Source organism: Bubalus bubalis, chromosome 16, assembly GCF_019923935.1.
Source record: "Bubalus bubalis isolate 160015118507 breed Murrah chromosome 16, NDDB_SH_1, whole genome shotgun sequence".
NCBI lineage: Eukaryota > Metazoa > Chordata > Mammalia > Artiodactyla > Bovidae > Bubalus > Bubalus bubalis.
Genome location: NC_059172.1, coordinates 31,224,603 through 31,237,309, shown reverse-complemented (window position 1 = coordinate 31,237,309; position 12,707 = coordinate 31,224,603). Strand labels below are relative to the sequence as shown.

Below are 12,707 nucleotides of genomic sequence, written 5' to 3'. Positions count from 1 at the left end.
AACCCCCACTTAACAAAGTACTTGTGAACATACACATCACTGAAGGTTTGGTAGAGAAGACAGAAGTTACCATTCTTAAAAAATCTACAACCAAAGTTTGACTGACCCTTCAATTTGTCCCAGTCTCTCTTTATCTTGCTTGTTCTCTCTCCTCGTCTCCCTTCTTTCTCCTTTTTCAAGGGCAAAATGATAGATTATCATGAAGAACAGACCTTGGCCCTAGCTGCTACCTAGGCTCTTGAGGTTTTACTTTTAACACCTGTCAATGTATTTTTGTTCAACGAGTTCTCTTTAAAAGAAATTATGGTACCAGCTGTTCCTGTAATAATTTTTCTACCTAATTATATAAAATAAAAGAGATATTATTTTTAGATGCAAAACAACAATAATTGGTTGGATCAGATGCAGTAATCTCTAAGGTTTATCTGGCCCTGGTTATTGTAATTGCCAGTTTCTGTCAGCTAATTAAAAGGGGGGGTCTTTTACCAATCTGTTCCAGCCTTGTTGTACTATAAACAGGGTACAGTAGAAAAGCACCATGCTTTAGAGTTAACTGGGCCTGGATCTGCCTCCCAGCCTCATCCACTCATGAGCTAAATGATCCTGGACAATTTTTTAGCTCTTCAGAGCTATTTTAGGGGATTGCTATGAGGATTATATAAGATAATGCCAATAAAACTCTTGTCACCATGCCTCAGGAAATGGTTACTACCTTCTGTGGATCAGTAGTAGCTCAGACGGTAAAGCATCCGCCTGCAATGCAGGAGACCTGGGTTCAATCGCTGGGTGGGGAAGATCCCCTGGAGAAGGAAATGGCAACCCACTCCAGTGTTCTTGCTTGGAGAACCCCATGGACCATGGATTGTGGATCATGGATTGGCAGGTCACAGTGCTTGGGGTCACAAAGAGTTGGACGCGACTGAGTGACAGAACATTCATCGGTGCAAGAACCAGAAACCAGCCCTTGGAGTATAGTGAAATGTTGGCCATGACCTTCCACTTTTGTACACTTTTAAATGCACATTTTTCACACCCTCCTCCCGGAGCATTGTTAAATTTTAACTAGTATTTGATTATAAAAACCCATAAATAGCTTCTCTAAGGTAATTTGTGTGTAGAAGAGAGGTGTGTGATAGCACTTTTTTTTTTCTTTTTAATACCTAGGTGTGAAGGAATTACAAGTCCAGAAGGCTCAAAGTCTATAGTGGAAGGAATCATAGAGGAAGAAGAAGAAGACGAAGAAGGAAGTGAGTCAGTAAACAAGAGGAAAAAGGAAGATGACATGGAGGTGAGTGAAAGTTAGTATTCTTAGAAGGATGGGATAGTGTGTAAGGTGGGGAAAGGAAGGTGACATTGTTCTTTTTGTCCATCATTAGATATTTTAAGGGACAAAGATACTATCATAATAGATACTTAGATTAACTATAAGATATAAAGCACTTCTTTTTTCTTTTTACAATCCAGGTCTTTATTTTTATACCCAAAATGCCATGAATTCATAGGGAATGGGCTCCAGGAGTTCACGCTCCTTTCCATTGGTCCTTATGAAGTGTGCTTCTCTGGGTGGAGCAGGCTGGTGCTTCAGCTGAACCCAAGTCCCTTTCTCTTCGACTTCCTTCTTTTTCTGATCATTTCCTTCACACATTTCAGGAAGCTTTTGGCTCTTAGAGTGCCTGATTGCTCCATACGCACATTAATTTTCTTGGCAAGAATCTGGCCCTTGTTTGTTTACAGTGATGCCAATAGCATGCTGGATAACACTGTAGACTCCCAGTTTTGCTCTGGTAACATTTGTGGGGCATTCCTTTTTGAACAGTACCCATCCCCTTGATATTTACAATATCACCCTCTTAGTAGATTTGCGTGTATGTGGCCAAAGGAACAACTCCATGTTTTCAAAAAGGCCTAGAGAACGTGTAGCAGTTGCCCCTCCTCTTTCTCTTTGTGTTGGTCATTTTGGCAAATTACTGGAAGATAGTGGCTCTGGCTGAAAGCATAAAGCACTTCTTGATAACTCTGACAAATTGGAACCTTTTGTAGAGTATTACCCTACCCTCAGAGAGAACTGCTCTCTCATCAGGCCCTTTCTCACCTCTACTTCTGTTCCTGTGGTTTATCTCATGAGAAAATCTCCCATTTCCTACCACCAGTCTACACAAAACTGATCAGATCCTACCCATCTTTCAGGGTGTATCTCCTTGGGAAGCTTTCTGACCTCGGTTTATATTAGTCCCTCTGCAGTATAGCACTGAGAGTCTGTAGGACACAACTTAGCACTTTCTTTTCTGAAGTTGTGACCAAGTCATATAACTGATTTTCTTAAGCCACACTCACAATATATGGTTTTCTAATAGTCATTCCTATAATACAGGTTCAGTGTCCTCTAATAACAAGCATTGTTTCCCCCAAAAAATAACCTATGTATTTGGAGCAGAGGAACTGATGTTATGTATGAATTTCCCTCAACATAGAGCTTAAGGTTGTGTGCATAGTAAGTGTTCTGTGACAACTTGCTGAGCAACTGATTTGAGGATGGTTGTGGGAAGGGGTGCTTTTTCTGAGAAATGATTAGTGAGTGTGAGCCACAGACTTTCAGGGATGGATTATGACTGTCTTACTTATGACAGGGAATGGACTCAGTGTACACCACATATTCCTTTGGATTTGGAGATGCTAATGTCAGCAAGGAGGAGAGTACATTGTTTAAAACAGTATTTTTAATTTAGTGAGGATCTTCTTGTCATCCTTAAGATAATACTTTGTAACTTTTTGGATTTCACAAAATTATGAATAATGCGTGATCAGTTTGCTCTCCCACAGTCTGTGAGGTGAGGAGAGATCTTTTCTCACATGTTAACAGTGTAGAAACTGAGACTCAAGAGATGAAGACTTGTCCAAGGTAATCAAATGGTGTTTAGTAGATTTGAAACTCGGATACAAATTGTCAGTTACTTTTTCCCTTTTGTGTGCTAGGATCTATACTGGATGATTCACATTAACATCTCTAGTTCTCATTTTGGCTCTGCATTGTAAATATTAACAGTTTTGCGACTCAGATGCAGATACTTGCCTATGGTCACCTGTAAATGTTAGTGCTAAAACACATCCAGATCCTCTGATTTTTAATTGCAACTCATTTTTTTCTTATCATTGTTATAGGCCCTAATATATGGGGTTTTATGAACTCCAGCAGTTCCATTAGGAGGACAAACTGAGGCACATCAATCAGTGAAGAACTTAGCTAGACAGTCTCCACCTGAGGAAGGACACAGAGAAACCCCAATAGTCACAACTTCTTGCAGTTAGTGGATAAGTCCTGGAAATCTAATGCACAGTAGTAATTATAGGCAACAGTACTGTATTATAAACTACAGAGTTGCTAAGCGACTAGATCTTAATTGTTCCCACCACAGATAAATGATAATTACGTGACATGATAGAGGTGGTTACCACGCTATGGTGGTAGTCACTGCAGTGTATACATGTGCCAAATCAACATGTTGTACACCTTCAACAATGTTGTATGTCAGTGATATCACAATAAAGGAAAAATAAAATGATGGAGATAGTAATGCCAATTAAATGTAGCAACAACAACACAAAAAACCAGGCACAGCTTCTTAGGGGCATCTCTGTTTAGCACAGTATAAAAGTTGTGTTTGAAATGGCCCTGAGACATACATAAGAGGTCAGTTGCATCCATTCTGTTCTGTGAAAGAAAACAAGCTATACATTTTTATTGGGGATGAGGGGACTCTAATATATAATGGTTAAAATACAGGAAAAAAAAGGAAAAACATTATTTTGGTTGTCCAAGAGATATTTCTTTATGCATAAATCTCTTTTTTAAAACTGCTTTATTAAAAAGTTTATAAGAACCTACAACTTTATTTTATAGTTGTAGGTTCTTATTATATTTAGGTTTTAATCCATTTGAGTTCATTTTTATATATTGTCCAACTTCATTCTTTTGCATGTGGGTATTCAGTTTCCCCAGCACTGTTTTTTGAAAAAAATTGTCATTTCCCCATTGAATGGTCTCAGCATCCTTATCAAAGATCACTTGACCATATATACGAGGTTTATTTCTGGGCTCTTGAGCTTATTCCATTGCTCTATTTGTCTATCTTTATACCAGTACTGTGCTGTTTTGATTACTATAACTGCAGTATATTTTGAAATAGAGTATGAGTCCTCCAGTTTTGTTTATCTTTATTAAAATTGTTTTGGTGTTTGGGATCCCTTAATATCCATATGAATTTTATGGATAAATTAATAAATATTAATCCCTTAATATTTCATATTGAATTATAGGATATATTTTTCTATTTTTGCAAACAATGCCATTGGGATTTTGAAAGTGATTGTGTTAAATCTACAAATCACTTTGGGTAACATGAACATCTTAACCATCTGGTGATCTTTAACACAATATATGCTGTCTCATGTTCACTTCTAGATTTTCATATTGTGGTTGATGTGGTATTCTAGTTACTTATTTCAGTTATAATATTTCAAAATTTTCATGATGCAAAGAAGTGTAGAGAACATTTTATTTGTTCAACTTGTATTTGATAGGCACATACTCTGTGCCATCTACTTTATATTGAAGTTTAACAGATTTTGTTATATTTGGTCATTTCCTTTTTAAATTACTATTTAAATTATATATAAATTACTGTTTATATAAATAAACCTACATATGGAGAAGGAAACGGCAACCCACTCTACTATTCTTGCCTGGAGAATTCCATGGACAGAGAAGCCTGGTGGGCTATAGTCCATGAGGTTGCAAAAAGTCGGACACGACCGAGTACGCTCACACACTAACATGCATGTTTACATCGTATCATCATCATATATAAAAATATAAGAAAAAATATTTTATCAACATATTTTCAGTTTTCCCTTCTAGTTCTTTCTCAAAGCACACCATATTTTTCCAGTAGTAATCCTAACTTAGATGACATGTTGTACTCTGCTTCTTTCACTTAATGTTACGTCATAAGCATTTTTCCATACTGCAGTGTGTTTTTTGTAGTTATTCTTTTGATAATGTGTTATTTTTGCCAGTTGAGTATAAGAAGCTCAATCTTGGCTGTACCAGCTTACTGGCTTTGTGATCTTAAGAAAGTTTCCTAGGTTCACTGAAACTAATAAAAGTAAAAAGTTTACTTCTAATCATCTAAACATGCAAGTACAACAGTAACTTATATCACAAGGCTGTTATAAAGATTAAATGTATATTAAAATGTCTGGGACATGGTAGGACCTTAATATGTGCTAGTTTCTTTCCCTTTCCTTTTCCCACGGACCTAGTTTTTTTCCTGTTCCTCCTGGGATTGCCCTCAGAGACTCAAAACTTGCTCTTACTCCTTCAGACCAAGAAAGACCATCCATACACTTGGAGAATTGAACTGGCAAAAACAGAAAAATACTGGGATGGCTGGTTCCGAGGCTTATCCAATCTCTTTCTTAGTTGTCCTATTCCTAAATTGCTGCTCCTGGCTGGTAAGTGTGCATGTGTATGTATTAGTCAGCCTGGGATGCCATAACAAAAACTGGGTGGCTTAAACAATTCTGGAAGCTGTAAGTCTGAAATAAGGGTTCCAGCCTGTCAGGTTCTGCTGAGAGCTTTCTTACTGGCTTGCAAACAACCACCTTCTCACTGTGCTCTTACGTGGCAGAGAGTGCGAGAGCACCAATCTTATCTTATGAGGGCCCTACCTTTGTGACCACATATTACCTTCATATCTCCAAATGTGGTCCCATTGTGAATTAGGGTTTCATCATATAAATTTTGCGGGGGGACACCATTCAGTCCCTAGCAGTGTATGTATATTGTCATCTCAGTTATGTCTTTGTTAAAAGTGTTTACCATATGGGTAGCGACTTCTAAAGTGAAATACCATCCTTACTCATTTGTGCCCTTTCTCCTTCCTTTGACAAATCCAAAACTAAGCATGAGCATCCACCAGGGATGACCTAATTCTGGCCTGGTCTCTGTACCTGGTCAAACCCAAGTCCTTCTCCTTGAGTCGTATAAGGATGTTCTGAGTAAAAAGGAAATTTAAAAAGTAAAGCCTGTTTTCAGAAAGCAGCTTAAACAAGCAAAGTGATTATGGGGAACATCAGCCTCGAAAGCTTCATGTGGTGAGACTGTACACTCAGGAAGTTAGGATTGGCATTAACATGAATTGAGAAGGTCATCATGTTTACCACTTTGTAACAATTTTTACTTCATAACAGCAAAACCTATTTCATACAGCCTTTTCAAGTAAGCTACTTGTGGATTCTCTTATTTTATTCTAGGTGTTGATAGATTGGATAAAGATCTGACTATTGGCCAAATGCAAGGTAAGTTATGAAGAAATTACATTCCTAGGTCCCCTGAGGGCAGAGAAATGGGCAAAGTCATGTGGAAATTTTCTGTCTAAATTGGGAATTATATTACCACACAGACCTCAGAGTTGTAAGAATTAAAGTGATGCAGTGTCTTTGAAAGGGGCATTATAAAGTACTGTGTGCAGATGTATTATGAAAGGAGATATTCTGAATACTGATCAGTATTTTTATTATTGTTAGAATTCTTAGGAAAGGGAAAGGTCCAAGATAACCCAAATACAAAAAGATACAAGTTCTGTTTAGAAGACAACATGATGAGGTGGTAAAAGCTAAGACTCTGCGGTTGGGAGAACTGTGTTTGAGTATTGCTGCTTTCCTACTAATTTTTTTTCACCCTGGGCAAGTTACTTGACCTGCCTTAGCTTTAATTTTCTCAATCTGTAGAATGAGAAAATTGATGGCAGCCTCACAGGGATTGTGAGGTGTAATGAGTAGGAAACTGACATGTGCTCAGGTTCAGGTGTGTTGACCAGATGACTGTGGAGGCAGTGGAACCAATTTCATGGAAGCTTTTGGCTTTAGTGCAGATGCAAGGCTTGGTGAAGGTGAAGTCAATAGGCATTGGCAACTTTGGGTTATAGGAAAAAAAGATGCCAACTCCAGGGCCAAGGTTTCAGGCTTAAGCAAATTCTGTTCCTAACTTTCCTTCTTTTCTCCTTACTCTCCCTGGGCAATTTCATGGTTCCCATTTACACCCTGATAACTCACAAAGCTAAACCTCTGACTCATACCTCTCTCCTGAGGTCCAGACCTGGACCATGTATCAAACCTGCTGGACATCTCTGCTTGGATGTCTCATGGCCTTGATGGCCAGGGATGGGTTCCATATTCTTTGGTCTCCTTAGAGATCTTGCTTTATCAGTCGTCTCTGTCCTTAATAAAGGACACCTTTATTACATCTCTTAATAAAATGATCACATTTGTTTGAGCTTACAGTGTTATACAGGACAGTATGAAAAAGTAGTTTCGTACCGTCTGGAACATAGTTAAGCACTCAGATGGTAACTTATTATTGTAATAATAAATCTCAAAATCTTTAATTTACAAATCCCTTAATGATAAGGCCCCCACTTACATCTCCAGCCTCATTGTTAACTCTCATGAGTACCATGCCAAAGTTTTTCTTCTCAAGAGCAAATACCATTTCATCCTCCGTTTCTTTGTGTAAGTTACTTTTTCTGTGTGGGAAGCCTTCCTGGATCCCTGTTTTATTGCAAAGACCCAATTCCTGTATTTGTCCAGTTCCATGTGCTTAGTGTTAGCCTAGGAACTATATGCTGCATTAAAATCTGAGTTTTATGTTTTGCTCTCCCACTAGACTGTAGTGTAAATAGGAACTGTTTCTTTCTATGTGTCTGGCCCAAAGTAAATGCATATTAAGTAGGTGCAGAAGGAAGAAGTGAAGGGAAATGATTTGCTCAAAGTTACAATGTCAAGTATTATCATCTTCCTCACAGGCTTGTTAATTGGGTCCAGACTGTTGGGGTGGGGTGATGGGGAGGTCCTGGCCTGCTAACGTGACCTGTGAGGCTGCAAAGATGGTAAGGAGAGGACCATTTTAGTCCTTGAGGTGGCTTTGGTTTATATCTTCCCCAGGGAAGTTCCAGATGCAGGTCCTGCCCCAGTGTGGCCACGCAGTCCATGAGGATGCTCCAGACAAGGTGAGTCTGGTGCTGGATGCCTGTAAAAGGGCACTGAGAGAGTAACTGTGGATCTCACAGAAGACTGCATAAGCCTCTGAGTCAGCCTGTGTTGCTGCAGCAGCTGCTGTGGGGCCTACACACATGCAATCCCACCAGCCCCCCAGACTTGTCCCTGGCAGCTGCTTTTGGTCTTGCCTTTCTGTGTATGGGCTGAGGAGCTACTGGTGCCCTGCTGTTTTACCCAGGGCCCTGTGGTTAAGATGGAGAAGGGAATAGCAACCCATTCCAGTATTCTTGCTTTGAGAATCCCATGGAGAGAGAGGAGCCTCCTCCATGGGGTCACAAAGAGTCGGACACGATTGAGCGACTAACACACTGTGGTTAAGATTGTAAGCTCTACTTCCCCATTATCCCCAAAAGCCGGATGGAAGAAGGAATAACTGTGGTAGACACTGCTCCCTAAAACACACGCAGTTAGGAATTAATATGTGCTCCTCCTGTAGGAAAAAAGTGCTTTGTAACTCTATGGGGATAACTAAGCCTTCACATCATTCCTCTTGACTTTTCTGGAGCCATCCCTGCAGGACCCAGGTCCTTTTGCTTTCAGGCTTCCCAGAACTGCAGGACCATGAGTCCACTATAATGCCTTAACTTCCAACAGAAGCCCATAGGACCTCCAAGGCTGAACCCCGTAGCCACCCTTAACATGGCCTGGAACATCTCTCCTTTCTGCAGGTAGCTGAAGCTGTTGCCACTTTCCTGATTCGGCACAGGTTTGCAGAGCCTATCGGTGGATTCCAGTGGTAAGGAAGTACAAAGATTTAAAGAGCCCAGCAGTACCCCAACAAAGAGATATTTGCAAGGTTGTAAATATCTCTGCCTTACCCCTGCCTGGGTTAGGTCACCATGCCTTTCTTCTTCCTCCTCAACACAGAGCCCAGCGTGTGTGTTTCTGCAAAGCCGTGGTTGGTTCTTTCCGTGTGCTCTGGTCCAGTGAGTTGTTGCTAAACTGACATTAAACAGTGCCTAGTCCCCTACCCCCTTTGTGATGTGTACTTTTTCTTGAGATGCCCCTTCCTGTGGAGGCTGGGATGGGAATTATCCATTCCCGGGCTCTTAGAAAAATTCTATATGCCTTCTCCTGTCCTGCTGTTGAGGAAGGTGAGGCCGGCCTTGAGGCTGTGTAGAGATCTGGAGCGGGGTTTCCAGCCTCAGCACTGTTAACATTTGAGGCAGGTAATCCTTTGTGCTGGTGGGGCTGTTCTGCGCACTGTAGCATGATGAACAATATCCCTGGACTTTGCATACTAGGAACCAGTAGCACCCTCTCAACACACACAGTTGTGACAAGCAAAAATGTTCCTAGATTTTACCTAATGTCTTAAGGGAGGCAAAGTCATTCCCATTTGGGAACCACTGGTCTAGAGGAAAAAGGATGCCTCTCATCTTGGGAAACTCTTTGCCGGATTGGGAGACACAGTAGATTTCTTTGTGGAGGAGGAGGAGGAAGAGAGGCATGGTGACCCAAACCACATGGTTCTGGTCCCACCTCAAGGAGCTCCCAGTCTTTGCTGCAGAAGGCCCCATCCTCACAGAGCCCCACAGGCCATATGAAGAGTCATGCCTGCCAGTTGGAAAGTCTCTTTTCTAATTCTGATGATGGTCCAAGGGAACTTGTTCCCCACCCTCAGAAAGTTTGAAGAAAAAATGTTGAAGAAATATAAACAGTTTCTACATCACGGAGTTCAGAATGCCAGGGCCTAAGTGGTTTGGATGACAAAGCAAGGTGGGCACTGAAAATGCCAGGGCCTGGTACAGTGAGCCACAGTGATTCCCTGATGTCAGACCACCCCTCAAGCAGCTGACCATTGATGGATCCCAGGAATCAACAATAAAGACTTAGTTTCTCTCAGTAAGCAGTGTCTGGGGGCCCTGGCCCGTTTGAATCTGTGGTCTGATCAGCCATACATTGAGAGCACACCCTGTGTCTAGCCCTGGATGGGCTGAGAAGAGGTGGAGAGATGTGCAAAGGCCATGGTGATCATTAGGGAGCGCTCCCTGGATGAGACAGGGTAAGCCAGTGACAGTCACATTTGTTTTCCATTCTCTTTCCACTCTTCACAGTGTGTTTCCTGGCTGTTAGTGACCTGCTCTCCTTCCCTCCCTCAACATTGAGCTCTGTTGTAAATACATCGCACCAGAGGCCACTGTGATGCCGCTGTCTCCTCCTCACCATCCCGCCCGACCATGTGACACCGGCTCCCTGTAGACGGGCATCCCCAGATGTACAAACCCTTTTGTGTATTCCTGCCCAAAGCATTGGTTTCCAGGGCCTTCGATCAACATTGGTCTCCCCAGTCTAAGGCTCCCCAGCTCCTCTCCCTTCCCTGTTCAGGGATAGCTCTTGCCTGTCCTCCCTGCCTTGCCTTGGGTGAAGCCTCCATCAGAACTGCCACCCTGGGCCCCTGTTCCTGGCATTAGGTAATGTACCTGGGTCCCCGTGTTTCCCCAGGTACAGGGACCTCCATTGCTTGAGATTGTTCTTGCCATGGTCCTGCCCTGCCTCATGGGCTAGACCATGTGCAAGATGGTCTTTATTTTTCCCTTTTAAATAAAACACCAGTCAGATACCTTTTTATCCCCGTCTTATTCTTCTAGGCTTGGAAGACCCAGAGAGGTCAGGATCTCATCCTTAGGTAGAGGGAGGGGTGGTGGATAGCATCACAAGAAACTAGCCTGAAAATCAGGCTCAGCCAGTCCAAGCACATGGCCTCCCATCTGGGGAGGGCCCACGTCCCACTCCCACATGTCTGGGCACCTGCCCTGGGCTGAGGCCAGGCTGCTCCAGGGGCCTCTTGAGCCCTCACCTGCCATAAAGCAACCCAGGTTGACTACAGCCCATGCACAAAGCCACAGGCTAAGGCCCGTGGAGTTGTTTTTAAGAAGCAGATTTAACCATTTTCATAGTTGGTCCCTGGAGGTATGCAGAGTGCCCGCTTGCCTTTTCTAGACCCACAGCTTATCTTAGTCATTTGTGGTTTCCATGTCACCCTTCATAGAAACAGTCCAGTCCAGCATCCTCAACATTTGCCCTCTTCCAGCTGCCTCATCACAGCACTTCAGCCTCCCTGCTGCCCAGGCACGCCATTTCCAAAGGTAGGGAGGGGCAATCTCCTGCAGCCCATCTTCTCTGTGACTGTCTTAGGTGATGCGTAGCCCCCTCCACCTTTTGACCCCACAACTTCTTATCCCTGTCCTGCTTCAGGGTCCGAAGTCTGGGACCTTCTTTGTTTCTTTGTTATTTATGACCTTGTTTAAAGAAAATAAATATCTCCCAACCTTTATCTGGTCTTTCTCTATGGAGTTGTCCTTATTTCTGTTGATCTAGGGGTTGGGGACAGTTCATTGGATTTAGTCACCATAGAGCTCCAGCAAAGCCTGTTTGTTTCCTGCAGCCCATCAACGTCTTATGCTCCGCCTGCTCCCCGGAGCCAGAATGCCCATTAGAATGGACAGAGTCAGCCTCCACTGCAGCCAGGGAGACTAGATTCTAATCCTCTCTTCCATTTATGTACTGTGTTGACTTTGGCCTAGAACAGGACAGTCTGTGCACTGTCCACATGACCTCAAGCTCTCAGAGTTTTGTATCTGCTAATGCCCAAAGTCTGTCTACAAGTTCAAGCACCTCCTCAACTCTAGACACTTAGGTCTGTCTACTTGTCCAGATGACCAAAAGCCACTCACATTGACCATTCCTAAAGCTGAACTTACCTTCCCCCTAAAACTTGTTCTTTCTCCCATATTTCCTAGGTCAGTAGTGATAGGTTCCACCATCTCTCCACTGGTCTAAACAAGGCAGCCAAAGTGTCCTTGATGGCTTCCTCTCTTACATTCACAACTGCCATCCATTCTCTATTCTATGTCTCCTCCTCTCCTTGCCACAGCCCCTCCCCTGGCTACTCTCTACACATTGTTGGAGTCTTCTTAGCAGGTGTTGGAGCTAGGCTGCCTAAATTAGAACCTAAGGCCCATCCCTTACTGGATGTATCAGATAGCTAAGTACTTTTCTCTCTCTGTGCTTTGGTTTCCTCATCTGAAAAATAGAGGTCAACAGTATTTACCGCATAGGGTCTTAAGGACTACACAAGTTAATATAGGTTAACTCTCTCAGTAACTGATGTAGGGTTCCTATCATGTCACTCCCATACAATAGTTAAGACCTTTACTCAGAGTGGCCTGTGGTCAGCAGCATTCATAAGTATCATCTGGAAGCTTGTTCAAGATTTTGTCCTTACCCCAGACCTATTGAGTCAGTACTGATCTACATCCCAACAAGCACATTATTCTGAGAAGTTCTGGTTTGGATGTTCACTAAATATATCTGAGTAAAGCATGAGCTGCTAGCAGAGAAAAGTCCCTGTGTGTGTTCTGTGTGCTTCCCCCAAGCCCTTCTTGGGGCAGGAGGGGCCTACCAAGGTCTCTGCTGGGCTGTTTGCACTCTGTCCACAGGGGGGCAGCATGGTTAAATGTGTGTTTTTCAGGGACACAGCCAATTTTGTTCACCAGGTTAAGTCATAATAGTCATCAAAGTTGAGCAGCTAATTCACTTTACACACAACAACTATTTAATCCTCATGGCAACCCTATGAGGTAGGTGAT

General features: G+C 42.4%; 2 protein-coding genes and 1 pseudogene across 3 annotated transcripts in view; 1 reads left to right on the top strand and 2 right to left on the bottom strand.

Moving 5' to 3' along the window:
- Positions 1–11,392, top strand: part of PPME1 (protein phosphatase methylesterase 1) — a 50,275-nt gene extending 38,883 nt beyond the window's left edge. Inside the window, exons 9-14 of one of the 2 annotated variants that reach the window (XM_006073305.4) lie at positions 1,165–1,288; positions 5,382–5,511; positions 6,313–6,357; positions 8,002–8,066; positions 8,784–8,851; positions 10,173–11,392. In XM_006073305.4, coding sequence (XP_006073367.1) covers positions 1,165–1,288; positions 5,382–5,511; positions 6,313–6,357; positions 8,002–8,066; positions 8,784–8,851; positions 10,173–10,191 — 451 coding nt within the window. In that variant the 3' untranslated portion in view covers positions 10,192–11,392. Of the gene's footprint in view, positions 1–1,164; positions 1,289–5,381; positions 5,512–6,312; positions 6,358–8,001; positions 8,067–8,783; positions 8,852–8,982; positions 9,086–10,172 lie in introns of those variants that run through there. The other variant, XM_006073306.4, reaches the window with a different exon arrangement.
- The window catches only part of P4HA3 (prolyl 4-hydroxylase subunit alpha 3), a 72,699-nt gene that overhangs the window by 10,681 nt on the left and 49,311 nt on the right, over positions 1–12,707 (bottom strand). The gene's annotated exons all lie outside the window — the stretch shown is intronic.
- On the bottom strand, positions 1,475–3,680 carry LOC123465015 (annotated as a pseudogene).